The sequence below is a fragment of the Leucoraja erinacea genome, chromosome 14 (assembly GCF_028641065.1).
Source record: "Leucoraja erinacea ecotype New England chromosome 14, Leri_hhj_1, whole genome shotgun sequence".
NCBI lineage: Eukaryota > Metazoa > Chordata > Chondrichthyes > Rajiformes > Rajidae > Leucoraja > Leucoraja erinaceus.
The window spans coordinates 27,599,575-27,614,052 of NC_073390.1; the positions used below are offsets into that span (position 1 = coordinate 27,599,575).

General features: G+C 42.0%; 1 protein-coding gene and 1 long non-coding RNA gene across 12 annotated transcripts in view; one reads left to right on the plus strand and one right to left on the minus strand.

The window, feature by feature from the left end:
- Positions 1–3,920: 3,920 nt before the first annotated feature.
- The window catches only part of LOC129703452 (lactosylceramide 4-alpha-galactosyltransferase-like), a 35,697-nt gene continuing 25,139 nt past the window's right edge, over positions 3,921–14,478 (minus strand). For 5 of the 11 annotated variants that reach the window (XM_055645917.1, XM_055645913.1, XM_055645914.1 and 2 more), the window contains exons 2-5: positions 12,250–12,383; positions 11,670–11,784; positions 9,711–10,182; positions 3,921–5,423 (exon numbers count right to left, since the gene is read on the minus strand). In XM_055645917.1, the coding sequence (XP_055501892.1) occupies positions 4,836–5,423; positions 9,711–10,148 (1,026 nt within the window). In that variant the 5' untranslated portion in view covers positions 10,149–10,182; positions 11,670–11,784; positions 12,250–12,383 and the 3' untranslated portion in view covers positions 3,921–4,835. Of the gene's footprint in view, positions 5,424–9,710; positions 10,183–11,669; positions 11,785–12,245; positions 12,384–14,478 lie in introns of all 11 variants that reach the window. The other 6 variants (XM_055645912.1, XM_055645922.1, XM_055645921.1 and 3 more) reach the window with 2 other exon arrangements.
- On the plus strand, positions 6,965–8,873 carry LOC129703453 (uncharacterized). The gene is made up of 2 exons (XR_008724561.1): positions 6,965–8,727; positions 8,768–8,873. It is a non-coding gene; the product is annotated as an uncharacterized LOC129703453 (long non-coding RNA).

Consider the following 14,478-nt stretch of genomic DNA (forward strand, 5'->3'; position numbering starts at 1 on the left):
CTGAAGCCGTTCTCAAAAGTAAGATTCCAGCACTGCCCTGCCTCCCTCAGCAGTGGATTTAAAAAAAAATCCAATGCACCTTCCCTGCCTGCTGCAGCAGTGAAAAGTTCAGAGTGTTCCTGTCTTGCAACTTTCTTTCAAAGTGTGTTGGAAGCTGACATGTAAATGGAGAAGCCTGTTTATTTTTGAAATACTTGGGGGGGGGGGGGGGGGGGGGGGGGAGGAGGATTTGATTAAAATGTGTACTTCAACACGACGAAATGAAATGAGGAGCGGATACTTAGAAAGAAAAGCGAAATCTCTACCGAAATGGAAAATATCTCGGAGATTGAGCGTCTGGATTGGGCGTGGCAATGAATCAAAGGAAGAAATGCAGCCGGCAGCCGTACATGCAAATGAATCCATTCCGATTGGACATCTGCGAGCATCGGCCATTCCGATTGGACATCTGCGAGTATCGGGCACGAATCGAAAGGCAGGAAGGGCGCCGGTCGGCAGTCGGTCGGATGGCCCCAGAGTTTTATAGATATATAGATAGATAGATGGGACAAATGTAGGCAAATGTGACTAGCGTTTGGATGGGCACCTTGATCAACGTGGTTGAGTTGGACCCTTTTCCATGCTGTATAATTTAACAACAGCACTGCTTGTAATTATTGTACCAAAGGCAGCCATCACTGTCAGACCCAGATACCACTGTTCACCACTGCATACCAGGCAAAGTCTTCCAGTGGATGCACCATTATTGGCCATGTATAGGGTTGGCAAACAATACTCTGCTACTTTACAGCAACGTCTGAAGAAGGGTCTTGACCCAAAACGAGATGCTCCCTGTCGCGCTGAGTTACTCCAGCATTTTGTGTCTACCTTTGATTTCAACCAGCATCTGCGGTTCTTTCCTACACCCTTTACAGCAACGTTGGAAAATAATTACTGATAACAACCAATGAGATCTCCAGGGGCATTGGTAAAGATGCTCCATTCAGGATGAAATTATCTTGGCTGGGTAAAATGAGTCGGAGCTGGAAGCAAGTGAACTGATTGGACCCTTCTGCAGAAGGTAATGTGACAGGTCAGAGATAGAATGTAGCCCAAAGTGTGATTTCAAAGTTTGCATGGGCAGACATACAAAAGGATGTCAACGTTCAGCATTAGGCCCAGGAGGCCTGAACTGGAGGATTTACGTGCAGAGGGCTGGGACTCAGGACAGTGGAGCCCTGCTCCATGCGTTAGGACTCCAGGCCAGTGCATATATGGACTTGACTGACTGGACACAGACAAAGCGTGCACATTGATTTCTCCCCTCCCCCAATGAGAACAGAGTATTTCATCCCGTTAATTACTGGCCAGTCAGAGTGGGGGGGGGGGGGGGGGGGGGGGGGGGGGGGGGGTTGCTGTTGACATCCTTGTGTACGGTCTGCCTGTACCGACTTTGAAATCACTCTTCAAGCTACCTTGTCTCACCGACTTGGTCTTGTGTACATTTGCAGAGTGGATCACAGCGGCCCACAGATCAACACATGGCCCTCAGTGGTGGAGTCAGGTGTGCACCAACGTCAAGACTGAACAATCACAGCAGAAGAAATATTAAGCAATATTTCTGGGCTGGAAATCCACGTCATCCAAGAGTCTTCATCATGCATGGTTTCTGCCCCCCCTCCTCTACCTTCGCCTATTCCCTGGGTTGGTGTTTGCTGACACAACTGGACATGGTTCCATATTTCCTTGCAGCTCAGGAGTCCCCATCGTGTTTGTGCCAATTACAGAGCAATCTCATTCCCCCCTTTAACCTTAATGGAATCTTTTCCACCCCAGATTCGACCACTCACCTACATACCAGAGGCAATTTACAATGGTCAATTGACCCACTAACTCACACTTGGGAGGAAACTGAAACATCGAGGGGAAATTAATGGAGTCACAGGGAGAACACCAGAGACAAAACCACAGGTCAGGATTGAACCCCAGTCCCCGGCGTTGGTTCAGCAGTACTATTATGCCGCTTAATTTAATAAAACAGGTGAAGGACAAAAGGAGCCAGAAAATGTGACATATATCACAAGATTGAGAAGGTCAGATACAAATGGGAGACAGTGCATGCTTCACTCAGCAGACCAGAGGACTGGGGAGTGAATGCCGTAGAGGTATACAGCAAGGAAAGTGGCTTTCGGCTCACCATGTCCATGCCGACCAAGTTAGCATATTAGGCTAGTCCCATATGCCTGCATTTGGCTCATGGCTCTCAAAATGAGTGACGCAAGCTGAAAGGTTCACCTAAATTAATTGGTATGTGCACACGGTAATCATGACGATAGTGAAGCGGAGCATGAGGCTCAGGCCATGCAGGGATCAGAATTAGTGGAGGTAACCATTGCTGATGAGGAGATATCTCTACCTAGCAGAAATGACAACCTCTGGAGTGCTTACTTCAGCAATGACAAGCACGCCTTCACAATTGAGGAAATCAGATGTTATAAAGAGTAGTAATTTTGTTTTATTTACGAAGTCCTGTAAATATTTAATTTGTGCCATACATAAGAGTTAATGTTGCACTTTTCCTTTCTAAAAGGTGTGGAGAATACAAGTGTACCATTAAGAACTGACTGTTTGTGGTATGGCCTTGTGTACACCGGTGAGAATCATTGCCTCAAAGGATGCTCTACTAACATCCCTTCCATTGTTTTCATGTGCAAGTAGCAAACCACACTAACATTAACAATGGGTCAAACTCAACATGCGGATTAAAACCTACAGGAGCAATGGTCCTCTCCAGCACCTTTGACCACAGGTGCTGCATAACCAAAACCATTACTTAGGTATGTTACAATACTTACCTTCAGCGGCGCTGCAATTCTGCCACTGGCCGTGTGCGCGATTTTGGCGCGTTTGAGGGGGGGGGGGGGGTTAAATCGCATTTTTTTCCTACCTGTCCCTGAATTATATTTTGTTGGAGTGCAAGATATTGCTAAAGAAACGTTCCGACGGCTGTTCTGTGTGTTTTTTTTTTAAATTTGCCCGCCAAGTTAATCGCTGGAATGACAACGGGGCCGGATTTTATGTAGGGGACAGGTGAAAGAAAGTAGTTTATTTTTATGTATAAAAGTGTTTCTTAAGATGTATTTAATTCACATTTCAAGTTGCGAAACAGTGATTTTTTCCCCCCGAAGAACCGGCAGTGTTTTTGCTGCAGATATGGGGGACTAAATTCACCGCAACCTCAACGTTCCAAATGGTCCTGTTCCAGAAAATCCCACTCGCAAGCCGATTTAAATGGCCATTAATTTACAGGTATTAAACATTAAATTCCTTCCATTTGGCCTATAAACCCATGACAATGAGATTTAAAAATTATGTTATATTGTGAATTCTTGTGTGAATGTTATTTGGGCACTTAGGCTATTTAAAAATGTTAATCTATTCTTAAGAAATGGATAGATGTTTACATCTAGTAATTGTATTTTGTAATTAGCTACAATTAAGTAACTAACTAACTATATGCTTTAATTTCAAGTCATCTAAGTAAGATTGTTTCATATTTGTTTCAGAATGCTTCAATCTACAATAACTGAAAATTTATATCAGTTCTCTTACATTTTAAGAAAGTTATGGGCTTTAAAATGTTCTTGATCACAGCTTTTATGTTACGTCAATGAAAAAGCAATAGGGAACAAGATGCCAATTCCGAGTATGAAAATGGCCATAACATTTTTAATACTGAAGATATGAAAGTGAATTAGGTGTCAAATTAAACTTCTTTTTATGCTTTATCTGATGGGATAAATTAGAAACTTGATTTTTAAAATCTCAAAATATTGTAACATTGTTACATTACTTCAGTCTTTTTACAGCAAATTCCGCTGAGGTGCTTTTTATCTTTTCCTTCCAGTTGTGATCACAAACAAACCACTCATTTGGATCAATTAAAAAGTCAAAGCAATAGTTGCATAAATTTATTTACATAATTAGGCACAATTGAAAAGTTCTCCAGCTGGTCAACAGGTAGTAATAGTGCAACACCTTCCCTTATTTCACCATTCAGGATCGTCTACTGAAATTCTGTACAGAAAATCATAAATCCGATTTTTATCTAAAGTAACAATTTGTATTCTTTGTATAATCAAGTGCAATCTCATTATTGGCAAGCAGCAATATTCAGGCAACTAGCATTGCCAACATTAAACTTAATTGTCCCAGAGATTTAATATTAAAATCTTTTATATTCATGTTTAAAAACAAAATAACCTTACCTGAAGGAATCCACTCAATAATAATAACTGCACAAGTCAACAACAGTCTAGCACAACAGTAGATTTGTATCAGAATCTAGAATACCACCCAACCAAAACAAATCGTAACCATTGCTTGATTGCTGGAAAAGAGCAGCAGACTCTTTCTTTTAAGTGGCAAAAATTGACTGAATATTCCATGGATGTGTGGTGTTAATTAATTAAACTTACTGCCATAAGTAAACTCCCAACAATTACAAATAAAGTCTATTTCTGTCCTGGTAAGAAAATATCAGCAATAGTGGGAGTCAACACAAGGAAACATGAAATATGGGATAAATAAGCTTAGCCCACCACAGTCATGGAACTGAGGAGGAACTAGTGACCCGTTCAAATCAACTCCCAAGATCCATGAGAACATCCTTATCAAATTCAGTACATGTTGAATTATACAGTGGCACACCATTTTTAGTCTCCTATTCTTACCAGTACCCTGAAGCTGCACAAAAAGCAGGAAGTTGTGGAATCATTAGAAAACATGAGCAAGCAGAAGCCAACGGTAATCCGTCAATGAATTATTTCTTCAGTAGTAGATAGTAAGTAGTCAAATCATTGCTGGAGAGTTTCATATGTTCGGGGGCAATAGTTCTTGAAGAAATATTCCATATATGATTGGGTATCTTTTATGTACCTTGTGTTTCCATTACTTAAAAAATTCCAGATGTGTACTCCTCGAGTCTCTGAGAATTGATCTTCAACAGAGTTATTCTCTTCCCATTTATCATTTTCAAAATAGCTTTTCCAACTAGAATAAGGAATTGGGTAGAACCAGTCCTTGGGATAAAAGGTAACTCCCTTGCATGTTTTGTTAAGAAAGTCATTGATTTCTTCAGTTTCACACCATTTCATCAGCATTCTGGTAATGAGGTCAGGACCTTGCTGCCCCCATTTCCCCCCTATATATTTTTCAACATATTCAAACATTGATTCCTTTGTAAATGGATGATTGCGGCTAAATCCCAAAGCTGCCCCATTGGCATAATTATATGACTGTTCACAGATGAAGTTTATAAAATTCAAAGGCTTCAATGATATGATGTCCGTGTCCAGATAGATGCCTCCATACTTCCAGAGTAACGCAATCCTACAAGCATCAGACAGCACGTGTATCCAATACTTCTCATTCTCAGGATCGATCTGCATTGAATAGAATAATCTGAGAGTTTGAAATGAGCCAAGCCTCCATCCTCCACAGCTGACAGAGCACTCGGTAGATAAAGATTAATTATCAGATGCATGCCTGCCTTCTCAGAGCTGGTACACACAAACGCAATAAATTGAGCCTTCAATTTGCTTGGCCTTTTCACGGAGAAAAATCACCACAATAAGGCATTCGCTACTTCCTCCACCAGATGCCAGCTTGACCTCCCAGCATAAAAACAAATTGTACATAAACTGCACATATACTTGTCTGCACAGGGAACAAGAATCTCAGAACTGCGTGACAAGCTCAAGGGCTGAGGCTCCTTTAACGCTGTTCTTGCCGCTATTCTCTTGACTGCCTCACTTGCAGTCACATCTTCCTCCTAACCATGGACCACATTGGAAGCAGTAACACTAATGAGTGTGACTGCCTCCCGAAACACTGCACCCAGGTGATTCTCTCTATCCCTGATGTGCCGCGGCCTTTGAAGCACAGACTCCAGGTCATCAACTTTGAGTCAGTTCCGCAATCAATCAGCATTTGCTGCAGATATGGTCGCCAGGATTCATCAAGTGTCCACCAGTTCCACATATGCCTTCACCACCATTATCCCATCCAAACTCATCTCAAAACTCCTAAATCTATGAGTCAGCACTCCCCTCTGCCATAGCGTCCTCAAGATTTTGACACATAGACCACAAGCAGTGAGGATAGATGACAACACCTTCCCTACAATAACTCAATACCAGTACAAGGATGTGTTCAGTCCCCTACTATACTCCCTATATACACTATTGATTGTACGGCCAAATTCAGCTCTAATTTCATCTACAGGTTTGCAGATGACAGCACGGGGATGGGCCACATCACAAGCAATGTTGTGACCATGTACACGAAGGAGATAAAGAACTTAGTAACATGGTGTCAGGACAACAGCTTCTTCATGAATGTCAGAAGACAACGGAGCTAGTTATCTACTTCAGGAAGAGTGGTGGAGTACATGCCCCAATCAGCATCAATGGTGCCAAAGTGGAATTGGTTGAGAGGTTCAGGTTCCTTGGCGTTAATATTACCAATGATCTGTCATGGACTAACCACACTGGAGTGACCGTAAAGAAGGCACTCAATGCCTCTATTTCCTTGGGAGACTAAAGAAATTTGACATATCTCCAATGACTCTAAGAACAGATGCACCGTGGATCGCATACTGTCATGTGCATCACAGCTTGGTTTGGCAACAGCTCTGCCCAAGACCACACGGAATTGCAGAGAGTTGTAGTACATTGTGCAGACTGGACTTCTGACTTTTGAATCTATCTACACTGCACACTGCCTCGTAAAAGTAGTCAACATAAGACTTCTCCTACCTCAGTCATTCCTCCTTCTCCTTGCTCCCGTCCAGCTAAAGGTTCAGAATCTTGAAAGCAAGCACCACTAGATACAGGAAAGATACTTCCCCTCTGCTATCCGGCTACAGAATGGTCCTTCCATAAGCTAGAGTACAATCTGATTCATCTCTACCCCATTGCAGACATTGGACTTTGTATATGGAACTGATTTGCAACAAAGCTGAGAAATATATTGTGCTTTTTGAATATTTCCCTTTGCTCTACCTATTGTATTGAGTTTGAATTGATTGTATTTATCTGATCTGATCCAATAGCATGCAAAACAAAGCTTCGGTACATGTGGCAATAATAAACCTAAAAATGATCATGAGGGACCTAGATAAGGTGGATGTTCCTTTTCACAGGGTAGAGGAATCTGAAACTAGAAAGCACAGATTTAAAGTGAAAGGGGAATGGCTTAAAAAGGAACTGAGCAGCAATTTAATCTATTGAGAAGTGATGGGTATATGGAACAAGTAGCCAGTGAAAGCTGTAGTGGGGAAAATTAAGATGTTGAAAAGACATGTACAGCATCTACTTGAGGCATGGCCTCAAGATGTAGGCATTCAACAAAAAGAGTCCACACCATCCAAGTCATCCCCTCTTCTCACTGTACAGAAGCGTGAAGTTGCACACCACCAGTTTCAGGAACAGCTACTTTCCTGCAACTATCGGACTGACCTAAACATCCCTAATCCTACCTGAGCAATGGAACACCACAGACTGCCATACACTTGTTTTCGGTTGCATTTTAGCACTAATGTTCTTTGCAGTTTTTTTCTTTTCACTGTTTTGTGTAATTTACGTATAATTTATGTTTTTGTGCATTGTCAGTCTGTGGGCCTGTGATGCTGCTGCAAGATTTTCATTATATTTGTAGCTCATCATATTTGTGTGTATGATAATGAAGTTAATGAGTTGATGGATGCAAATGGTTTAACGGATATTGGCCAAATGCATGCAAATATGACTAGCTCAGCTTGACATTTTGCATGGACAAGTTAGGCTTCAGCGTCTGTTTCCATGGTGTATAACTCTTTGACTCCGATTCAAATGAACATGGAAGCAAAATCTGCTCAAAAGAAAGTATCGAATTATTTCATTACCCTGAGATATCCGAGGAGGCAATCTGAATGCAAATACAACACATTTTAATAATGCGTTGATTTGCAAATAATGGAGATGTTGCACGATGCCTCAATTGGGATTTAGGAATGTTTTTATACTAAAGAGAAACACAAAGATCACAACAATTTGGTTAATTTAGGTGGGAAACAGTTAGTGAAGAACGAAAGCAGATGTGGCTCATTGGAATGGAGGGACGGGAAGCTCATCTGCAAACAAAAATGTCATGTTTCTTTCCAATTAACATTCACAACTTTGACTCATCAAAGGACTGTAGGTAGACAGCCTCCTTCTCCTCTCTGACTTTAATCCAAACCTCTACATACTCTGCACTCCCAGGGACAACACAGACGGCTGTGCATTCATTACATTGCAAAATATCAGTGTTATCCAGAAAGTTAAATTACCTTTTTTTTCCCCAGTTGCATCCATAACCCTGAGATTAAAGACTTTAAAAATGACACGTAGTCATGAACAGTGAATGGAACTGGCAAGTAGATTGATCAAGGACTCAAATCCTGCCTCATTGTTCTGCTCAGTAAAGACACAGCTCGCTGTATAGAGTGAAACCAATTCAACAGTGGGCATATGTTAAAATCAGGAGAATATAATAAATCCCTATAACTTCAAACAGAAATACAAATCAGAAATAGCTTTTTTCTAAAGAATGCGCATTTGCTGGAGAGAGTGCAAAGGAAATTCATCAGGATGTTTCATGTATTGGTGAACTTTGTTTACGGGGAGAGATTGGAGAGACTGGCTTGTTTTCCTTGGAGCAAAGAAGGTGAAAAGGTGACCTGAGAGAAGTATAAAGTGCATGAGAGGCATAGTTTGAGAAGATGCCCTTTTAAACTTCTTCCTGCTAAATGCATTTCGTTGTCTCTGTACTGTACACTGACAATGACAATTAAAATTGAATCTGAATCTGAATCTGAATCTGTTATCTTAAATCTGTGCCCTTTTGTTTTTGATAACCCCATCATGGGAAGATGACTATGATGTCATTTTACACAGCGTTTAATACCTGTGAAGTGCTGCCAGTGGAGGTGGTAGGATCAGGTATAATTATTCAGTTTAAGAGACATTTAAACTAGTGGAAAGGCACTTAAGAATATAGATCTAACACGGGTAAATGGATCAACGTGGTCATGGTGGGCCCAAAGAATTTGTTTATGTGCTATGGAATCCAAAGGTCAGATTTGCCCAGTGTGCAAACTCTGCAATTCTAACAATATTTCTTCATCATGGGACAACTTGTTTGAGAAAAACTATCCAAGAGCAAAACACCAAGAATTCTAATCAAATATTATGCAAATTATGAAAATTAAACGTACAGTAAAACTCTGATAATCCACTGCCGATTCAGAAATCCCGCTGTTGTACCATATGGTTTAACAAGTGTTGACTCCTACAGACACCATAATACACTGGGACTCAGGGGCCCCACTCTCCCCTCCACACAACAGTTCCCATACTCTGTTGAAACCCTGTTTCCATGCTGCTTTCGAACTTACTGGGTTCACCAAAACATTTGCCATACTACTGACAACAAGAAGTGAATTAAAGGTTACAAGATATTAAGTGAATGACATCCAATAGTGTGGAAAATCTACCAATTAAACATAAAGTGCTGAGCATATCAGATTAATCGAGCTTTACTGTAGATAGGTTGTCAATGTAAAGCTGACTATTTTGTTTGTAAATGTTCAATTGTAGCTTGTGACAACTACAAACCGAGCTGTTACAAATCAAGCTAAATTCTCTTACCTTCTTATACCAGTCAAATAAAGGAGTCCCGTAGAACAAGTCCTCCAGATCCAAGGGCAGCAAGGTGATATTATGGATCGAAGAAAGTAAATGAAGGCCTTTAAATTTAGTCTGCTCAAGTGCTGAAATATTACCAGTGAATTCTTTTATAAAGTAATAAACTTGCTTTCTGGAGTTTACCAGTGCAGCTGATTCAATGGCACACATAGTCAACTCTGATGGAATCAAAGTATCAGAAGTCTCCACAAACATAATTCCAGGCTCTAGGTTTGGGTAGTTGGCCCCTTGTAACATTGTCACCTCAAAGTTCTGGGCCTTATGGTTGGGAAAACGCTGCGGAAACTTGTACTGATTTGTCACGTACAAAATTAAACTTAAAACGACAAGGAGGATGATGCACAGGAACCACCGTTTTTTAATGCCAGTCCTTTCAGCCATTTTCTCATAACTCGAAGCCTCTGGTCAGTGGTCACTGTGAAAACAAAGAACGGGTTCAGAAAGAGAAAGTGGTTTCGCCCGAGACAAACGTCTTATTTTGTTAATGGCCCTCAGTAACTCCTTTGTCCAGAAAATCTGTACAACTCATATAGTCAGAGTCACAGTAAATGGAGTTTCACTGTACCTTAATTGTTACACATGATAATAAAAGTCCACAGAAGCCATTTGGCCCACTGAGTCTATGCCCACCATCAGACACCATTTAATCTAATCCACCATTATCCCCATTTTATACTCCCCACATTACTCTCTGTTCACTCCAGATTCTACATAGTAGAGGCAATTTACAGCAGCTGATGAACCTACCCACTTACAGCAGAGGAAAAAAATGAAGCAACAGTTGAGTATAGATTGAAAATGATATGGGCCAAATGCAGGCAAATGGGACTGTTAGCTTTTAGATAGGCATCTTGTTAAGGATGGATGAGTTTGGCCGCAAGGCCTTTTTTCTTGCTGTATAAAGCAACAACACTGTTTAGTTTAATTTAGTTTCGAGATACAGCATGGAAACATACTCTTAGGCCCACCAAGTCCACGCTGACCAGCAATCCCCGCACACCAACACTATCCTACACACATTAGGGACATTCTACAATGTTATTGCGCCATTTCTCCTACAAACATGTACGTCTTTGGAGTGTGGGAGAAAATCAGAGGACACGGGGAAAACCCATGCGGTCACGGGGTGAACGCTATCCTACACATACTAGGATTGAACCCGGGTCTCTGGCGCTGTAAGGCAGCAACTATACTGCTGTACCATCATGCCACTGTTGGTTGTAATTATAATACCAAAGGCAGTCATCGTCTATAAACAGTGCAGAGCTCTCCAGCGATGCACCATTATCGGTTGCCTTGAGAGATGGCAAACGATACCCTGGAGCAAGGTATATAACAGCGACAAGTTGGTGATGATTTCTGATAACAACCAACAACACCTCCAGGGGCAATGGTAAAGATGCGCCATGTAAGTTAAAAATATCTTGTCTGGGTAAAGTGAATTAGAGGCTGGAACCAAGTGAAGAGATCAGCCCCTTTTTGAACAGGTGACGTGGCAGGTCAGCAAGAGAAATGCGATTTAAAATTTGTACAGGCAGACATACAAACGGATGTTAACATTCAGCATTATCCCCAGAAGGCCTAAACTGGAGGATTTACGTACAGAAAACTGGGACTCATGACAGTGGAGCCCTGCTCCATGCATCAGGACTCCAGGCCAGTGCATGCATGGAGTTGACTGACTGGACAACACAAAGCGTGCACGTTGATTTCATCCCCCCTCCCCTGCTGAGAACAGAGTATTTCCTCCCAGTGGTCGCTGGCCAGTCAGATTGGTGGGGATGTTGCTGTTGGCATCCTGAAGACTGGGGAGAAAACTGCAAATCACCTTCAAAAATGGCACCAAACAATAGTCAAAGATTCAACACAAGGGGAAAAAGTGAAAGATAGGTCAGAACATACCTTTTCCTGAAGTATAAATTTTCTTCAAGGCATGAGGAGTACTTGAACAATGGCCTGGGTAAGTCTCCCCGAGTCCTGAATCAGCAGCCTACACACTCAAATCTCACGCTGACACCTATAGAAACAACAATTTCAAATAAAACAACCAAATTTAGTAATGACTGGAAAAGCACATAAAAACTCATTTGCTTCACTCATGTTCCTCAGGGAAAAAACCCTGCTGTCTTCACCTGATCCCATTAACACGACTCATATTCCACCAAAATGTGGGTGGCTCTGAACTGTCCACAGAAAAGACTCACCCACCACTGAGTTATTAAAGCAGGAAAAGGATATAACCAGACCGAACACTGGAACAGTGCTTGCTTGGGCACCGCATTCAGTCATTCCCAGCTGACATGATCTTGTTGCATCCTCCTCACAAACATCTGGGACTGGTCTCCAAATTGGGAGAGCTATCCCACTGACTAATGAAGCAACAGTCTGGCAGTGTCATACATGCAAAGTCAAAACAAACAGTTATGTGGCAGACTGCTCTATCACATCCCTGCATCCCTTGAGATGCCTTGAACATACCTACCAGACGCGGCAGCATGGGGGTGAACAGGCAAGAGGAAGCTGTCCTGTAAACCTTCAACACCGATTCCATGCCCCATGAAGTCATAGATATGGTGAATGTCCACAGTCTCTTCCTCAAGGTAGGGGAGCCTCAAACTAGAGGGCACAAGTTTAAGGAAAAAGGCAAAATATTTAAAAAGGAGGAGAATAGATCGGATAAAGGCACATAGAGTATTTTACATGGGGCAAGCCAATCAAGAATGAGAAGATATAGGTTTAAGTGGAGCGTGGAAATATTTAATAGGAACCTGAGGGTAACTTTGTCACACAGAGGGTGGTGGTATATGGAATGAGCTGCCAGAGGAAGTAGTTGAATCAGTTAGTGTAACAACTTTTAAAAGACATTTGGAAAGGCTCAGAGGGATGTGGGCCAATGGGATTAGCTTAGATAGGGCATCAGTTATCCATGGAAGAGTTGGGGCAAAGGACCTGGTTCCATGCTTTATGATTCTTATGATTCCTATGATCCAAGGGAGAATATTTCAACACTGACGGTGGTGAGTATATGGAACTTGCTGCCTGAGGAACTGGTAGGGGGAGGATACAGTTGCAACATTTAGAAGATAATTGGACAGATAAATGGTCAGGAAGGGTCTGGAGAGTCAAGAGTCAAGCACTGGCATAGACAATAGACAATAGGTGCAGGAGTGGGCCATTCGGCCCTTCGAGCCAGCACTGTCATTCAATATGATCATGGCCAAAGATTATAGAGCAGGACACGATGCGCCGCTCTGCGAAAAAAGCGTAGTATGACATGGGTATGACATGACGCCATTTTATTGAGCAGCAATTTACAATAATATTAACTAAATATGTGAAGTGATCAGTGCTCTATAAAACACTGTTCCCTACAACACTGATTACACCAAAGATGATAGAGCGGATCAATCTTTGGAACGGATTACACCAAAGATACGAGAGGAGCATTGCCTGTTGCCTCAGGAGCACTGACCATGGGCAGACGCTTGAGGCTCTAGTATCTTTGCTTTTCCCTGCGACCTGATGTAAGAGCAGATTGTATAACTGTGGAGTTCGTCCCCGCTACCAAAGCTGTCGCGTTTGGCATAAACAAATGGCGGCCATGACGTTCCGTTACGTACTACACGTCAGTCCATTGGATTTCGGAGGAATGGTCTATCTTGCTCTGCTCTATAACCTTTGATCATGGCTCTTCATCCACAATCAGTACCCCGTTCCTGCCTTCTCCCCATGTCCCCTGACTTTATCAAGCCCTATCAAGCTCTCTCTTGAAAGTATCCAGAGAACCGGCCTCCACCACCCTCTGAGGCAGAGAATTCCACAGACTCACAACTCTCTGTGTGAAAAAGTGTTTCCTCATCTCCATTTTAAATGCCTTACCCCTTATTCTTAAACTGTGCCCCCTGGTTCTGGACTCCCCCAACATCAGGAACATGTTTCCTGCCTCTAGCGTGTCCAAACCCTTAATAATCTTATATGTTTCAATAGGATATCCTCTCATCCTTCCAAACTCCAGAGTATACAAGCCCAGCCGCTCCATTCTCTCAGCATATGACATCCCGGCACTGAACCTTGTGAACCTACGTTGCACTCCCTCAATAGCAAGAATACCCTTCCTCAAATTAGGGGGACCAAAACTGCACACAATACTCCAGGTGTGGTCTCATTAGGGCCCTGTACAAAAATATAATTAATTTGGTTAAGCAACTTGATAAGCTCGGATGAATTGTGCCAAAGGGCCTGTTTCGGTGCAGTATAGCTCTATGACATACGACTTTGGGTCAATATTAGGAGCGCAGATTCATTAGCTGAGATTGGATGATGGCTGGTAAACATAGACAAGGAACCCTCCTCTCGATTACTAGTCATTGTCCTTGCTCGACTAATGAATCCGTATTCCTCACTTTGAACAACAGTTGGGAAAAAAATGACTGAAAATATAAAGGGCACACACAGTGTGGATGAGGAACCACTCAATCACAAAGATAGCTTTGGTAGTACCACTAGTGAACATGATGGGTGAGTACATCGATGACAGCATCAGCAGAAGAGAGGACCTTACGGAGAACAAATCCAGTCTTCACAATGAAGACACCTTCCATCTTGTTGTGTAGCACCACAAATGTGCTCAACAGAAAATATAGAACAGATGTGGCAGCACAATACTGGACATTTAACTAAAATAAATCTTCTTAAGCAATAGGGTACTTCA